This window comes from Candida pseudojiufengensis (genome assembly GCF_024610245.1).
Source record: "Candida pseudojiufengensis strain CBS 10847 chromosome Unknown scaffold11, whole genome shotgun sequence".
Lineage (NCBI taxonomy): Eukaryota > Fungi > Ascomycota > Pichiomycetes > Serinales > Debaryomycetaceae > Lodderomyces > Lodderomyces pseudojiufengensis.
In genome coordinates this window covers 268,247-284,004 of record NW_026261539.1, presented here as the reverse complement: position 1 = coordinate 284,004, position 15,758 = coordinate 268,247, and the positions used below count along the sequence as shown (strand labels likewise).

The window sequence follows — 15,758 nt, the reverse complement described above, 5'->3', positions numbered from 1 at the left end:
ATACAGGAACACACACGTCTATACAAAAAATTGAAATTTAAATAAAATCTAAACAAACAACCGTAAACTTTTCTTTAATCATCTTACAACCAAGCTCAAATGATTTACACCACTCATCAACTATTAATATTTGCTGATTACTTACTATCTAATCAAAATTCAATTATAAGTTCACCAATAAATGGAGAAATTTGGAAAATTTATCAATTATTTAAAACTTATATTGTAGATAACAACAAATTACATTTTACAAATATAAATGAGTTTTTAGAATACATTGAACAATTTAATACACTTTCCGGAGGATGTTTACATTTTACAAAATCTAAATATGACTCTAAAGATAAAATTAAATCAAAACTTGTTTGGATAAATGATATTGGGTTAAAGATTTTGCAACAAAAATTTAATAAAACAAGTAATTCAACTAATACTCCAACAGGACAAAATACTGATCAATATAAAGAATGTACATCATTATTTGAGTTTATTGCAAAACCCGACAAAACAAAAAGATCCTTAGATAAAATTGATAAACTTACAATTGAAGATTTAACAAATTTTATTCAAAAACCAACAACAAAATTACAATTAGATAAAAAAAGATCAAAATTAAATACACCAAAATTAAAATTTCCAGAAATATGTAATGAAAAACATCATTCAACAACATTATCTACATTATTATTTAAGCAAAATAATAACAACAACAACAACAGTAGTAATAGTAAACAAATAAATTTAAATGATCAATATATAAATCAAAAATTAAATCAATTTAAAAATCGTATATCAACAGATATTTTAAATTGTTTAAATGAAAAAATTCATTTTTTACCAATTTTATATAATCATACTGATTTAAAATTAGGTGATTGTTCTTATTTAGATACTTGTCATAAAATAAAAACTTGTAGGTATTTACATTATTATACTTTACATCCTACATCAAATACAACTTCAACTTCATCATCCAATACAAATACAATTTCAAATACAATTACAAATCAAGAATCAAATTCCAATGCAAATACCAAAACAACAAATCAAAAATCAAATTTAATTGAAGAACTTACAAATTTGGATTATTCATTAGGTGAGATTTTTTCATCAGGTTTTAAAGAAATATCACAACCACAATGGATAAATTGTGATATAAATCAATTAAATTTTTCAAAATTAGGTAAATTTTCAGCAATAATTTCAGATCCAGCATGGTTAATTCATCAAAATTTACCTTATGGAACATTTGGAGATTTAGAATTAATAAATTTAAAAATAAATGAATTACAAGATGAAGGTATAATATTTTTATGGGTAACTGCAAGATCCTTGGATATTGGACGTCAAGCACTAGCAAAATGGGGATATGAAATAATTAATGAAGTTATTTGGGTTAAATTAAATCAATTAAAAAGAATTATTGTTACTGGTAGAACAGGTCATTGGTTAAATCATTCAAAAGAACATCTTTTAGTTGGTTTAAAAGGTAAACCAAATTGGTTAAATTTAAAAATTGATTTAGATATTATTATAAGTAATACAAGAGAAACTTCAAGAAAACCTGATGAAATTTATGATATAATTGATAGAATGTGTGGACCATTTGCAAGAAAATTAGAAATTTTTGGTAGACAACATAATGTAAGACCTGGTTGGTTAACTATTGGAAATCAATTAAATGGTATTAATTTAAATGAACCTGAATTAATAAATAATTTAAATTCTTCAACTATTTAGATAATAAATAGATTGATTAAAATAAATATGAAACTAATAATGAAGTTCTTTTCTTTTCATCAAAATTACTGAAGTTTTGCTTTCTTTCTAGCTTTTTCTTTTGCTTTAAAATCTCTTATATTTTTTCCAGCTTCATTATCCATGGACTTCTTCAAATCTAATTTATAACCAAACCAAAAAGCAATTTCAAATGAAACAAAAAATGGAGCTAATACTAAAGCACCTAATAAGTTATCTAATAAAGCAGGTGATCTTTTTTCATGTATTCCATGACCATAAAATTGTGCAATCCAACTTATTAAATGTAATCCTATAACAATTTTTAAAAAATTATCTTGACCTGCAAAAGATAATTGATTATAAACTTGAGTTATAAAATAACTAAAAATTGTTAAAATTGAAGCTGTTATACCTCCAACTTTGAAATCTAATGCAATATAATAAATTCCATAAATCCAAGCTATTAGGCTACCTAAATTGAAAAGTGGATTTAAACTTATGAAAGATAATTTCACAGGAGTTAACATACTTATTGCTGTTAATAAAATTATTGGAATACATATTAAATGAATTGTTACATTTGTATTATTGAAATGATATGATCTATAAAATATTAAATGATTTTTCAAATCTAATAATCCAGCCATTATGAGATTCGATTTTTAATTAAATTTTGGATTTTTTTGAGTTTGATAATAAAATGTATTAATGTAACTGACTAATACGGTGACTGCGTTTGTTTGAGGAATTGAGTTGAAATAAATATGATTGAACTACATTCATATTCGGAGTTTTCAGTTATCGGCTGTTAAAATTAAAATCCTGAATTGAGGAGAAACAAAAATTGAGTCACGTGAACATATATTTCCGTCTTCATACAGCGTAGTCAAGAGACGTCTGAGTAGGCAATTGAGTAACCTCTTCTAGAAGTAAAGGCTCTCCAGAGGTAAATTCTATTCACAATAGATTTTGAGAATCCAGTTTCTTGTACTTAGAGTCTCCTTGATTGTGCAGAAATTCACGATTTTACTCAGAGAGTATACTTAAAAGCACAGAACTGAAAGTTAAGTTCTTCTGTATCACAAGTTAAGTACTGCCAAAGCAGCTGATTTCAATTGAATGATATATACAAGTTCTTCATTACTTCATTATTCTTTATTAGATATGTCCAATGTTTGTGTTGATGGTTGACCAACCTTTTTAAAGTCTGACACGTTCAAGCCGTCAACTTGCACAAGATAATTCTTGATAAATTTATCAGGTAGATCTTCATATGTCAAACAATATAAATATGCTGAAAATAAAATATCACTAGGAGAAGGCAAATCCTCATCAAAGAAAAATTGTTGGTCTGATTTTTCCTTCTTTAAACTCTGTAATTGTTTTAAATATTTTTCAAGTAATAACAAAAATCTCATCGAAGCTTTTGATTCTTTTAGTATTTGTTTGGTCTTTGATTTTTGTAATAAACTCTTTTCATGTAAACCACTTATTGGCTTAATCCCTTCTTCTTCCTCTTTCTCCACAATTAATTCATTATCATCATCATTGAAAGTTTCAGTTTCAGCAATTACTTCATTATCATTTTCTTTATCAAATTTAAAAAAATTATTTGAATTTTTTGAATTTAATCCCAAAATTTTAATTTTTTCAATTGATTCATTATAAAATTTTAAAGATTGATTATACATCCATGGAAATTTAAAATATTTGGTAAATAATTTTCTTGTATAATTTTCATAATTTTGTTTATTGGAACATAAATTATAAAGATTTATATATTCAAATCTTGTTTCTAAATAATTTATTATACTTATATTTAATAAATTTTCTTTAAAATCCGATGTAATATATAAATTTGAAGGATTATATGTTTTGACTAGATATTTGGCTATACTATAATATCCATCATATTTCTCATCTTCAGATATTATTAGCACTGGTAATTGATTTAATTCTGATAATTTTGTATTATTTGAAGTTATAATCTTAAATGGGACGTTTAACGGAGTTAAAACCAAGTTTAGTAGCCAAGTTGTCGCTATGCAATGAGGTGATATTATACTGACTTCATCTTGATATCCCCATACATGCAATTGAATCATTATTTGTGAATTTGTAGACTGAAGATGGTTGTATGATACTACGTGATATGAAATGTTAAGGGTAGTGTGCGAATGATCCAAAAAATATCACGAAAATTTACTTGCGTAAAAATTAAATTCTCTACAACCATTTCTTACTTTTTCATTCATTATGGATGAACAATTCAAACTGTTCAATAATCATTAACATAATCCATCAATCAAATCATCATTGTTAATTTTGGCTAACTGAAGCTTTAAGAGTAAAAGCTGTTACATATTTCCACGGATCTATTACTTTCAAATCAGTTTTCAAAGGCAATGAGTTCAGTTTTTATTCAACAAAAACCAAAAAAATTGTCGCTAGATAAAATAGGTCAATTAGAGGATGAACTTGAAATAAATCCATTAGATTATAACAAATGGATTAGATACTTGGATCAAATTATTGCTAAAGATAGTCAAGAACAAGTGAGGAAAGCATTTGATAAATATTTAGATATTTTTAAATTTGACGTATGTTGACAAAATTTTGGAATGAATGGTTACGGATTATAGAAAAGTTAAAGCATGTTTTTATTTTATTATTTCATTATATATATGCTGCTGGTCGGCTGGTTCATTGGGAGTTGATTTCAAAATTGTTATTACTTGTGTATAGTTCTTTTTTCAATGTTATTTTTTGCATGTTGTGACTTGTTATTCAAGTCTTAACTTTTCTTTAATCAGTAGATATTCGTATGACTTAGATTCGGTAATACTAACCCAATATTTTTTAGGGAGCTCAATGGAACAGATATATTAAATACGAAATAAGTAGAGGAGAAGAAAAATATGCTGAATCATTATTTCAAAAATGTTTTGGTATCACTGATAATGTTGATTTATGTCGACTGTATGTTGATTACGTTAGAAGTGCTACAGATTTTATAACTGGAGGTGAAAAAGCAAGAGGGACAGTTATTCAAGCTTTCGAATTTGCAATAAATAAAGTAGGTTTAGATATTCTGAGTGATGGACTATGGCAAGATTATATTGGATTTCTAAAATCATGGACTCCTGGAGCAAATTGGGAACAACAACAAAAAACAGATTTAATTAGAAAAGTTTATAAAAAATTTTTAGCTATACCTACTGAAAATATTGAAACTAGTTGGACTCAATATACAAAATGGGAAAATGAATTAAATCCATCTATTGCTCAAAAATTTGTTTCTGAAAAATCTGCAGAATTTATGTTAGCAAGATCATGGAATACAGAATGGCAACGTATCACTAATAAGAAATTAAAAAGATCCATAAATGCTCAAGCATCATTATTAGATAATTCATTAGAAGAACAAATCAAATATTGGAAAAATTGGATAGAATTGGAAAAGAAAAATTCTTTGGAATTAAAAGATTCATTCACGTTAAATAATAGAATCAATAATGTTTATAAACAGGCCACATACGCTCTACCTTTCGTACCTCAAATATGGTTCGAATATGTAAAATATTTGCTCAATGATAATGAGGAAAGCAATTTAAATGACTGTATAAGAATTTTGAAAGACGGCTTAACATTTAATCCCAAAAGTTTACTACTCTCTTTTCAAATTGTCGAATTGTATGAGAAAGATAGTTCTTTTGATAAATCTAAAGTAATATTTGAAAGTTTGATAAATAAATTGATTGTTGACTATGATAAAGTGACCAATGAATTGAATGAGTTAAGAGAAAAATTGAAACCCGTAAAGAAAGAAGAGGAGGAAAATAGTGACGATGATGATGATTATAACGAAGAAGAAGAAAAAGGGAAAATATTAACAGAAACAAACGGAGAAGCAAACGAACAACCAAAAACCAATGGTCATCTGTTGCCAAACATACCTGGTTTACCAAATAAACCCAATTCTTTACCTAATATACCTAATTTACCAAACATTCCAAACATACCGAACACTACAAATATTACAAACTCACCAAATTTACCAAATTTACCAAAAATACCAACTCAACAATACTCAGGTTCTTCCATTTCATTAGCAGATTCTAAACAATTAAAATTATTGGAAAAACAACAAAAACAAATATCAGAACAAATTACATTGGTTTATATCAAGTTCATGGTAGCTAGTAAAAGAGCTGAAGGTATGAAAGAAGCAAGAAATGTATTTAAACAAGCAAGAAAATTTTTAGGTATAAATTCTCAAATTTATGTGGAAAGTGCATTATTAGAACATTATGCAGATAATAAAAAAACAGCTATAAAAGTTTTTGATATTGGACAAAAAGCATTTCCAACTAATGGTGAATTTGCACTAAAATATTTGGATTATCTAATAATGATTAATGATGTTGAAAAATTAAGAAGTACTTTACAAAGTTCAGATACTAATTTCGCAAAAGAAATTTCACAATTAACTGAAGAAATTAATGTTGCTGACATTGATCCCTTGATAAAATCAGAGAAAGAATTAAAATTAAGAATTAAAAAGAAAAATTTGAAAGATTTATATAAACGATATATTTCATTTGCTGCAACCAATTTATCATTAGATATAACGAATAGTTTTACTAAAAAATGCGAATCATTGTTTCCAGAAGATGATCCAATAGATTTGTTCACAAGTAGATATAAGTTGGATAAGAAAAATTTGATAAAACGTGATGAATTAAAAGTGGAAGATTATGATGATTATGATGATAATGAGGAAGAATCACCAAGGAAAAGAAGAAAAATTTCAAACTTGATGAACTTTGAAAATGATAGTCAATCGTCAGCTGTCAAAAACATTCAAGAAACAAGCCGTATAGAACAATCCATAATTGAACAAGATTATCAAAATAGTAACATCAACGGTTCGAATGAAACGAGTTTTGTTGGACCATCAATAGTCGCATTAATGGCTGCTTTACCCAACGCGTCATACTTTGGTCTCCCTTCAGATAATGTATTTAATAGTGAAAAGTTGGTCACTTTATTCGCCAATTTACAAAACATATGATAGTATTGATTTTTACGCAATTTATAAAACTCTAGTAAGTAAGTAATTAAATATATAAGTACTGTAATATTAAATCTTAGCTACCAAATTTTGTCTCACCAGAAAATGGCTGCGAAAATTTACTCGATCTCTCAAAATAACAAACAAATTTTTTGAATAAAATACTATTAATTAGCTAAATTGCCTTCACAAAAAGTACCGACTCGAATTTCTAATGAATACTAAGACACCAATTAAAGATTACACAGCGTCGTTGTATAGACTTAGTGCAAAATGGTTGACTACTCCTTATGAAAATCCAACAAAGTCAAACTTAAAAATTGCATTAACTTTAAGAAATGTTTTCATTTGGTTGATTTTGATTAATGTGATCAATTATAATTTAAGAATTGTTGTAAATTTTGGTAACATTGATGTTGTTCAAGTGTTGGGTAAACAGAAAGGGAATAATTTAGTACCACAAATGGTAGTTGACAATGAAGATGATTTAAAACAAAGAAAGAAATTGGAGAATATATTAATTGGAATGTATGTTAGAAATGAAGAAGTTTATTTGAAAAATATTGATCTTACAACTGTTTATTCAAAAGTTTATCTAAAACTATCTGATTATAAAGTTAGACTAATAATGGATGAAGGATTAGTAAGCTCAGATAATTTTAAGTATGACGATGATAAGAAAATCACTTCAATAATCAATTGGATTCTACCTTCGGATTTTCCTATATTCAACATTATGAAAAATCAAAATTCAATATCTAGGTTTTTAAGACTACATTTGAATAAGTTATTCCCTTTAAATAGTAATCATCAAGTAATTATCAAACAAATAAATCAAGTTTATAAAAATTTAATAATTGGAAAATTTATAATTTTAATCAACTCAATAATCATCTTGTCAATTTATATACTAATGTACTATTGTCCTAAAAGATTAAGTTACCACTATATAAACTTGTTTGCTTTATATTTCATGAATTTTTTTAATTGTGCAGTGGTTTTGATGATGATCATAAGTAGACAGAAAATAACATCAGTGAAAGACCATCAATTGGGATTGTTAATTGTCGAACTATTTTCAATTTTGGGTTTCAATTTGGTTTTCTATCAATCACATGATTCCATCATGAACACTTATTTTGTACAATTCACTCCTACAGCTTCATCAATCTATTCAGAAAAAGAAGATGATATTGACACATCTGGTAATAATAATGTTGACAAAGTTGGAGATCCCGAGATACCATCAACAACAGCTGGGTTGACTGGTAGAACTGCAACTAGAAATTTAAGAGCTAATCCACAGAATGATAGGAAATTCAATTACACAACTAATAATAAAAATTTACCAAATAGCCCCAAAAGTCCTTATGAATATCAAAAGTCGGAATTTGAACAAAGAAGAAGCGCTACAGCACCAATATTGTCGTCAATTACACTGACTAGATCCCCAAATTACACGGAAATTTGATCAAAAATATAGTTTGTCAATCCAAGTCCATAATAAATGTACATGTAGTCTATAAATTTTCTATTTACAGTATAATACATATCTACATACAAAGTTCATTAAAAATCATATTCGTTAATATCGAATGTTTCTTCCGTAGACGGTTTGAAAGGCCACTGTTCATACGCATTTGAAAATTGCAATATGTCTTCAGTGGTGAACTCCGAAGCCCTTTTTTCAAGTGTTTCATTAGTTAAATAATTTTGTAAGTATTCAGCCCCTGGAGCTAACCTTGGTAATAGATCTTTCAATTTTGATGAGCTCACAAATATACCAGATAATAAATGCTCTATATTTGCAATTGAATCACTTTTATGTTCACCAGGTGTCATTTCAATAATTGCCACATCAGGACTTCGAATAAATGAGTTCTTTTTTATTACTAATGGTTGATCTCTAACGAGTATTCTTGGATCGTAACCTTGACCTAATATCTCCGAATCTTCACCTATGGCAATTAATTTTGTCTTGGTATATAAATCTCTTTTCAATGAAGTTCTATTTCTTTTGCGAAAACCTGGTTCACTCAAAAATTTCATGGCTGTTATTGATGGCATCAAAATAATCATTCTAACTTTCCCATATTTCATTAACCAGTTTCTATTTCCACAACATCCAATCCATTGGGCTATTATTGACTCATCAGATTTTCCTGTCCAATTTGCTAACACTAAAAGCTCATCATTTATTTTATCATCCCACTTTACATTTGGTTCTTCAATCACTCCATCGTTAAATAGTTTAGTATACGTGTCCCAGTCGAAAGGATCATTTTTCAAAATCTCAAAATTTTCTTGATTATTTGATTCAGATTTCAAAGTTTCAATTCTATTCATCCAATTTTTATAATTCTCATCGAATTTTTCTAGCAAAACATGCTTTTTGGGTTGTAATTCGTAGTTTATCATCGATGAGAATAATCCAAAGCCAGGGTTGACATCTATTATGTTCAATTTATGATTTTGATTATAGTCTTCTTTTATATTCAACTTATTGATTACATTTTGACAATCTTCAGGATACTTCAACTGAGATTTACCATGAGTGTACCTAGGTAGACTCTGGAATGAGTATTGAAGTCTTGGGTTCAACGATCGTAGCACTTTAGTTTTGCTCATATATGTTTGAAGATATTTAAATGGTCTAAAAAATGAAAGATGATATTAACACAAAATCAATGTCTCTAACATCTAAATTATTATCATTATCTTATCAATCAATTCTTTAACTACAATGTCAATAAATGGAGTAATTCTTAAACCAAATTACCAACAATTACTAAGATCAAATGAACTACCTTTTGAGATAAGCTCAGACGGACTTGAGAAACTAAAATATAAAACAAATACACCGAGGCAAAATTTATCAATAGTACTGGATAACCTAGAGGCAAATTCGTCAAATTTGAAAATATCGGCACAAGATGGATATATATACCTTACTTCAAAACGACTTATATATATAACTTCTTCCCAAGGAGATATTGAATCATTTGTAATTGATTTGACCCTTGCTCCAATTTTAAAGTTAAATCATAAATTGGTTTCACCTTGGTTTGGTGCAAATTATTGGCAATTTTTATTTTTCAGTTCTAAACAACCTAGTATTGCAAGTGATGGATTTCCTAAAGAGCAATATTTTAAAGGAGAGATTAAGTTTTTAGATGGTGGACTTTTTGAATTTGTTGAGAAATTAAATTTAGTATTAAATGATGTTGTTAATAATAAAGATATAGATGATGCATTACCTGCTTATAGTCCTACATAATATAAATTAAACAAATACATTATTTATTATAATACAAAAGTTGAATCAAAATTGTGTAATTTTTATCATTATAAAAACATTTCATCAAATTGTGAAAAGTTTAATAGTTCATCAATTTGTTCTTGTGTTAATGTTGATGAACACAATTCTTTTAATTTATTAATACAAATATTCTCTAAAGTAACAGCATCTTGATAAACAAATGACCCTTCTTCATTATATTTCTTAGCGTTGCTAAACATTAAGTGGATGTCTTCCAAAAAATCTTTGATTTTAGTGTAGGTATTTGTCGAAGCATTTCTCCTTATGACATCAAGGGCTATTGGATGTTTGATCAATATATAATAATCTGGATATAACTTTTTGGAAGGTTTAACCAAGAACAAATCACTTAATTTCCTACCTTCACCATCTGTATGGTTCATTATGAGTCCTAAAATATTTTCAATTTGATTTTGTAATCTAGCTCTTTCATCTGGTGTCAAGGGATCAATTGATGGAGCGGTTCTCGTTAATAATGAGCCTCTGCCTCTACCTCTACCACGTCCAACACCTCTTCCACGACTACCTCTTCCTCTACCACCACCTCTTCCTCTAGTACTTGGTGCTTTAACAGCAGTACTTGGATCTGATTTGATTGATGATGTTTCATTGGCGGTTGATGGAGTTGAAGTCTCGGGATTTGTTGCTATATCAGGAGTGCCATTTTTTTGTCTCTTTGGATTGTTGGAAAGTTCGATGTCATCTTCAGCTAAACGTTTGGATGATGAAGAATCTTCACCATTATCAGTTGCACTATCATCTCTATCAGAAGTGATTCTAGATCTACCTCCACGTCCTCTTCCAGTACGTCCACGGCCACGAGAACCTCCTCTTCCTCTACCAGCATTTCTTGAAGATGGTCTGATCTCATCATCACTTTCAAAATCTTCTTCGACACTGTCACTATCATTATCTGAAACAACTCCATCAATTTGTTTCAACCATTGTTCTTCAGTTAAGTTATCATCATACTTAGTCGTTTTTCTTTCTCTAGCACCACGACCGTAATCTTCTGTGACAATATCTTCTTTTTTCAAAACTTCTTCTGGGTCTTTTCTATATATTGGTGGTAATTCTTGTTCAGATAATAATCTAGTTGGATAGGAAGCATCTCTCGTGGCAAGATATCTTTCTTCATCCAATTTTTTAAAAGTTTCCAATTCACCTTCATTTCTTGCAATTATTTGGTTTAACTCATCATCATCCAAATCTTCCTCTTTTTCATCAGGACCTCTTTGTCTTTTCTCATCCTCTTTTTCAATTAATGCTCTCAACATTGCCTCTTGTTCTTCAGCAGTTGATTTATTATCGAATTTACCAGCTTGAATAACTTTCCCATCAATTTCCAATTTTGCATGTGCTCTTTCCAAAATCATTTCTTCAACTGAGTTTTCAGTAATTAATCTCAATATTCTAACTTCATTCTTTTGTCCAATCCTATGTGCTCTATCTTGTGCTTGTAAATCTTGGTGTGGATTCCAATCAGTATCGAAAATGATAACAGTATCTGCTGTTTGTAAATTTAAACCTAATCCACCAGCTCTTGTTGACAACAAAAAGCAAAAATAATCAGAATCTGGAGCATTAAATAATTTTAACAATTCGGTTCTATCATCTGCTTTTGTACCACCATCAAGTCTCATATATTTCATTTGTCTTAGTCTCAAAAAATCTTCCATAATATCCATTACTTGAGTCATTTGGAAAAATATCAAAACTTTATGTCCAGTTTGTTTAAATTTTGGTAAAACTTTATCCAATAATTCAAATTTACCTGCTACTCTCCAAATCAAGTCATTGTTTTCAGCAGTAGGATTAATGAAATTCTCAACATCCTCGTATACAAAAGGATGGTTACAAATTTTCTTCAATTGCATTATTTGATTATTTGCATTTTTGATTGGGATAACAGCATTATCATCTTCTAAATCACCAGCATATAACACATTATGACGCAACATTTGTTGATAAAGTTTGGCTTGAACTGAGGACATTTTACATTTAACAACTTTCTCAATTTTATTTGGTAAATCTTTTTCAACATCTTTCTTCAATCTTCTTAACAAAAATGGTCTCAACACTTTATGCAATCTTCTGATAACCAATAATGTTTCTTCTTCACTTAATTCAATCTTATCTTGACCTCCAGTATTTGCAAAAGGTGTATTAAACCATTCATCAAAAGATTTGACTGAATTGAAAATTTTAGGTAAAACGAAATTCAACAATGCCCATAATTCTGGTAAGTTATTTTGCAATGGAGTACCCGTTAAAATTAACCTATAATCACTATGATAGTTTGTAGTTAAAGTTTCAGACAATTTTGAATTTGCATTCTTCATACGATGACCTTCATCGATAATCATATGAACCCATTTGACTCTACCTAATAAACCTTTATCTTTGATAATGTATTCAAATGTAGTTAAAAGAATTTGGAAATTACCCATTTTGATATCATGTTGTAAAACCTTTCTTTGATTTGGAGTACCCTTATATGTGATTTTTTTGACCGATGGTGCCCATTTTTCAAATTCGAGATTCCAATTTGTGACTGTGGATAATGGAACAATAACGAGAAATGGTCCCGATATTTTTTTAACCTCAATCAAATATGTTAATAGCGAAATTGTTTGAATAGTTTTACCGAGACCCATTTCATCCGCTAATATACCATTTAAATGATTATTAAATAATGATACCATCCACTGTAAACCTTTCAATTGATATTCTTTCAAAGTTCCTCCAATTAAAATCGAAGGTTGTTTTGTGACTTCTTCCTTAATTCTATGAGCAACATTATAATAATCTGTTTTCTCTCTTTTTTCGTCCTCATTAGGTGCGGCAGTAGAAGATTCCTCCTCAACCCGATTGTTATTTCTCTCCTGAGCTTCTTTTTGTTGTGTTTGAACAGCTTGAGCTAATGAATCCAAAAATTGATTAGTTTGAGATAACAAATGAGTAATTCTTGTATCTTTTGTGTGATCTAAAAGTTTCAAATAAGCTTCTTCATCATTCGATTTCAAAGCTTGTAAACGTTGTTTAGCCATTTTCTCAAGTTTCTTTTGTTCTTCTTTAGCAGTTTGAGCATGAAAATTGGAAACTTTGTTAATAAATCTAGTGACTTTTTCTTGTTTTTTGTTGAATTTGATGGTGGTCCTATTTGTTGAGCTAAGGACTTGCTCGACTACCATGGTATGCTTCTTCGACTGCTCTTTCATTTGAGATTCTAATTGCGATCTATATAAATCAATAGTTAATGCAACACTCTCCATTGATAAGGTATTGAATCTTGCTAAGAAATTTGGATGTGAATTTGGTAATAAGGATTTATTGAACCACATTTGAGTAAGAACTTTACCTCTTGCTTCTTTCTGATTGGCTATTAACTCCAACAGGTTGAGTTTGGTTTGTAATTGATGCTTTTGTTCGGACTCTTCATCATGTATTATGGATAACTCTTTTTTGATTGAATCTTTCTCCAACTCGATTCTAAGCAACATACTTAATTCTTTATTTATTGCGATTTGACCCATGTCTATAGTATCAGGCATCAAGGATGGAATCTGAAATCTACTCTGAGGAAGATATAAAGTACTTAATGGAACATCTTTCGCATGTTCACCAACTATGTCAGCAATTTGGAATGTATCAACTTCTATTATTGGTTCAGTGATAGGAACAATAATTTTTTTATCTTTATTCTTCTCATCTATCACTTTGCTTAATAACACAGGTGGTGATGGATTAGCAAATATATATGGAGATTGCTGAGGTTGCTGAGGTGGTTGAGGTTGCTGAGAAGTAGCTAAATGTGTATTTGTTGGACCATTCATTTGTGGTTGAAATTGATTTGGATTTTGAATGGGACCATTTTGTGGAACTTGACGCATTTGTTGGTGTTGCTGCTGTTGATGCTGTTGATGCTGTTGAAGCGACTGTTGTTGTTGTTGTTGTGGTAGTTGCTCTTGTTGCTGAGGAGGTACTTGCAGGTCTTGCTGAACTTGATTTTCTAGCATTTGTCTTTGCTTTTCTGCAGCTAATCTTTGTTCTTCTTCTCTCATTTGTTTCTTCGTCATTTTTTTCGGTTGATCCTTATTCTTAGGTTTTGGACCTCTCTTACCTTTCTTTTTCTCTGGTTCAGGTTTCACAACATCGTTGTTCGTATTATTCGGTATATTAGGCGTTCCTAGATTTTGTGGAAGCTGTGTTGATGGAGGAATTGCTTGTTGTGGGAATTGTTGTTGATTCAAATCAACATTAATGTTATTCAGTTTTGGGGCAGTTGATTGTAAATATCCATCATTTGGGTAAGACGAGCTAGGATTTGTTACAAAAGCTAATAAATTTTGAGGTATAGGATTTTGATTAGATTTAACTAAGTATTTTATTGCTTGAACTTGAGATCTGAAAAGATTTTGCTGCTGACTTGTGAAAGCTGATTCAGAATTATTCATAGGTGGTTGTTGATTCATCAACCAATTATTATTTGGTATTTGGTTTGGCATTTGCGATTGTAGTGGTTGAGATCCATTGTTTTGTAAGTCTTGATTATTATTAATAAATTGTGGTGGAAATCTATCATTGACGAAGTTATGATTATTTCTACTTGGAGCATTTGCAGCTAAATTCGAGTTCTGGGTTAAAGGTGTTCCATTAGCTGAGTGATTTAAATTCCCCATAGCAGGTGATTGGGTTGGAGGATTAGAAAAGTGTGCCAGATTAGGGATTGAATTATTATTATCATTATTTCCAAAAGCTTGTTGAGGTGTCGGTGGCGCAAGATGTTGTCGTTGAGGCGTTCCATGCAGAGAAATTTGACGGTTGTGTTGTTGTTGCTGCTGTTGCTGTTGTTGTGGAGGCTGTTGTTGTTGCTGTTGTAGTTGTTGTGGTTGCTGCTGTTGCTGTTGTGGTGATTGTTGAGTTTGCTGCGGTACTGCTTGCTTATTTAAATTCTGTTGTTGTTGTTGTTGTTGTTGTTGTTGTTGTTGCTGCTGAAATTGTTGCTGTAGTTGTTGTTGATGTTGTTTAATAGTATTTATAGTTTTATTCAATTGAGTAAATTCAGGAACATTAACAACTTGATCACCATATTGTTCTCTTAATTGATGCCAGCGAGTAACTATTTTTTGAATCTCTTCTTTTGTGGGCATACGATTCATCTTGATTTAAAATGTGTCCTAGTTATAGTTGAAAAATGTATTGATATTCTCGAAAGGAATATTTACAAAAACAATCCAAAAGTAAAAGAAGGATATGGAATGCGTAATTATGGTGTATGCAAATGAGTCCCTGCCAGGAGTTTTAGAATCTTATCGGACAACGTCTTGGATCTAAAATGATATTAAATGATTGATTGATTCGATTGATTAAGTAGTAAATCTAATGTTAAACTTTAACTTTTGTAATATTTTATTATTCTATTTACAAATTCGATTTTTTTTTGTTTTTCATTTTTTTCGAAAGACGTATTTTTTTTGTCAGATTTTACGGACTTGCGACTTTATTGCAACATACTAATTACAACATACATAATCATTGAGAATAGAGGAGTATAACCAAAAGCACTATCCGAATTGAATAAACCTGATGATTCAGCTACTGCTAAAATTGCTGTAAAGGAGT

General features: G+C 29.4%; 8 protein-coding genes across 8 annotated transcripts; 4 read left to right on the top strand and 4 right to left on the bottom strand. All coding sequences in view use genetic code 12, as the record gives it.

Moving 5' to 3' along the window:
- Positions 1–99: 99 nt before the first annotated feature.
- KGF55_004872 (mRNA (N6-adenosine)-methyltransferase) lies at positions 100–1,740 on the top strand (the record flags this gene model as incomplete). The annotated part of the gene is made up of 1 exon (XM_051759822.1): positions 100–1,740. The coding sequence occupies one exon, from the start codon at positions 100–102 to the stop codon at positions 1,738–1,740; it is 1,641 nt and encodes a 546-aa protein (XP_051612466.1).
- A 65-nt stretch (positions 1,741–1,805) lies between these two features.
- Positions 1,806–2,387, bottom strand: KGF55_004871 (uncharacterized protein; the record flags this gene model as incomplete). The annotated part of the gene is made up of 1 exon (XM_051759821.1): positions 1,806–2,387. The coding sequence occupies one exon, from the start codon at positions 2,385–2,387 to the stop codon at positions 1,806–1,808; it is 582 nt and encodes a 193-aa protein (XP_051612465.1).
- A 501-nt stretch (positions 2,388–2,888) lies between these two features.
- On the bottom strand, positions 2,889–3,845 carry SAM37 (SAM complex subunit; the record flags this gene model as incomplete). The annotated part of the gene is made up of 1 exon (XM_051759820.1): positions 2,889–3,845. One exon carries the CDS (start codon positions 3,843–3,845, stop codon positions 2,889–2,891), a length of 957 nt encoding a protein of 318 aa, XP_051612464.1.
- Positions 3,846–4,145: 300 nt separating this feature from the next.
- On the top strand, positions 4,146–6,814 carry KGF55_004869 (cleavage polyadenylation factor subunit; the record flags this gene model as incomplete). Its single annotated transcript, XM_051759819.1, has 2 exons — positions 4,146–4,340; positions 4,604–6,814. 2 exons carry the CDS (start codon positions 4,146–4,148, stop codon positions 6,812–6,814), a joined length of 2,406 nt encoding a protein of 801 aa, XP_051612463.1.
- A 214-nt stretch (positions 6,815–7,028) lies between these two features.
- KGF55_004868 (uncharacterized protein) lies at positions 7,029–8,285 on the top strand (the record flags this gene model as incomplete). The annotated part of the gene is made up of 1 exon (XM_051759818.1): positions 7,029–8,285. The coding sequence occupies one exon, from the start codon at positions 7,029–7,031 to the stop codon at positions 8,283–8,285; it is 1,257 nt and encodes a 418-aa protein (XP_051612462.1).
- Positions 8,286–8,383: 98 nt separating this feature from the next.
- KGF55_004867 (RNA polymerase specificity factor) lies at positions 8,384–9,442 on the bottom strand (the record flags this gene model as incomplete). The annotated part of the gene is made up of 1 exon (XM_051759817.1): positions 8,384–9,442. The coding sequence occupies one exon, from the start codon at positions 9,440–9,442 to the stop codon at positions 8,384–8,386; it is 1,059 nt and encodes a 352-aa protein (XP_051612461.1).
- Positions 9,443–9,557: 115 nt separating this feature from the next.
- On the top strand, positions 9,558–10,091 carry KGF55_004866 (uncharacterized protein; the record flags this gene model as incomplete). The annotated part of the gene is made up of 1 exon (XM_051759815.1): positions 9,558–10,091. One exon carries the CDS (start codon positions 9,558–9,560, stop codon positions 10,089–10,091), a length of 534 nt encoding a protein of 177 aa, XP_051612460.1.
- A 68-nt stretch (positions 10,092–10,159) lies between these two features.
- Positions 10,160–15,295, bottom strand: SNF2 (SWI/SNF catalytic subunit; the record flags this gene model as incomplete). Its single annotated transcript, XM_051759814.1, has 1 exon — positions 10,160–15,295. One exon carries the CDS (start codon positions 15,293–15,295, stop codon positions 10,160–10,162), a length of 5,136 nt encoding a protein of 1,711 aa, XP_051612459.1.
- Between the last annotated feature and the right edge of the window lie 463 nt (positions 15,296–15,758).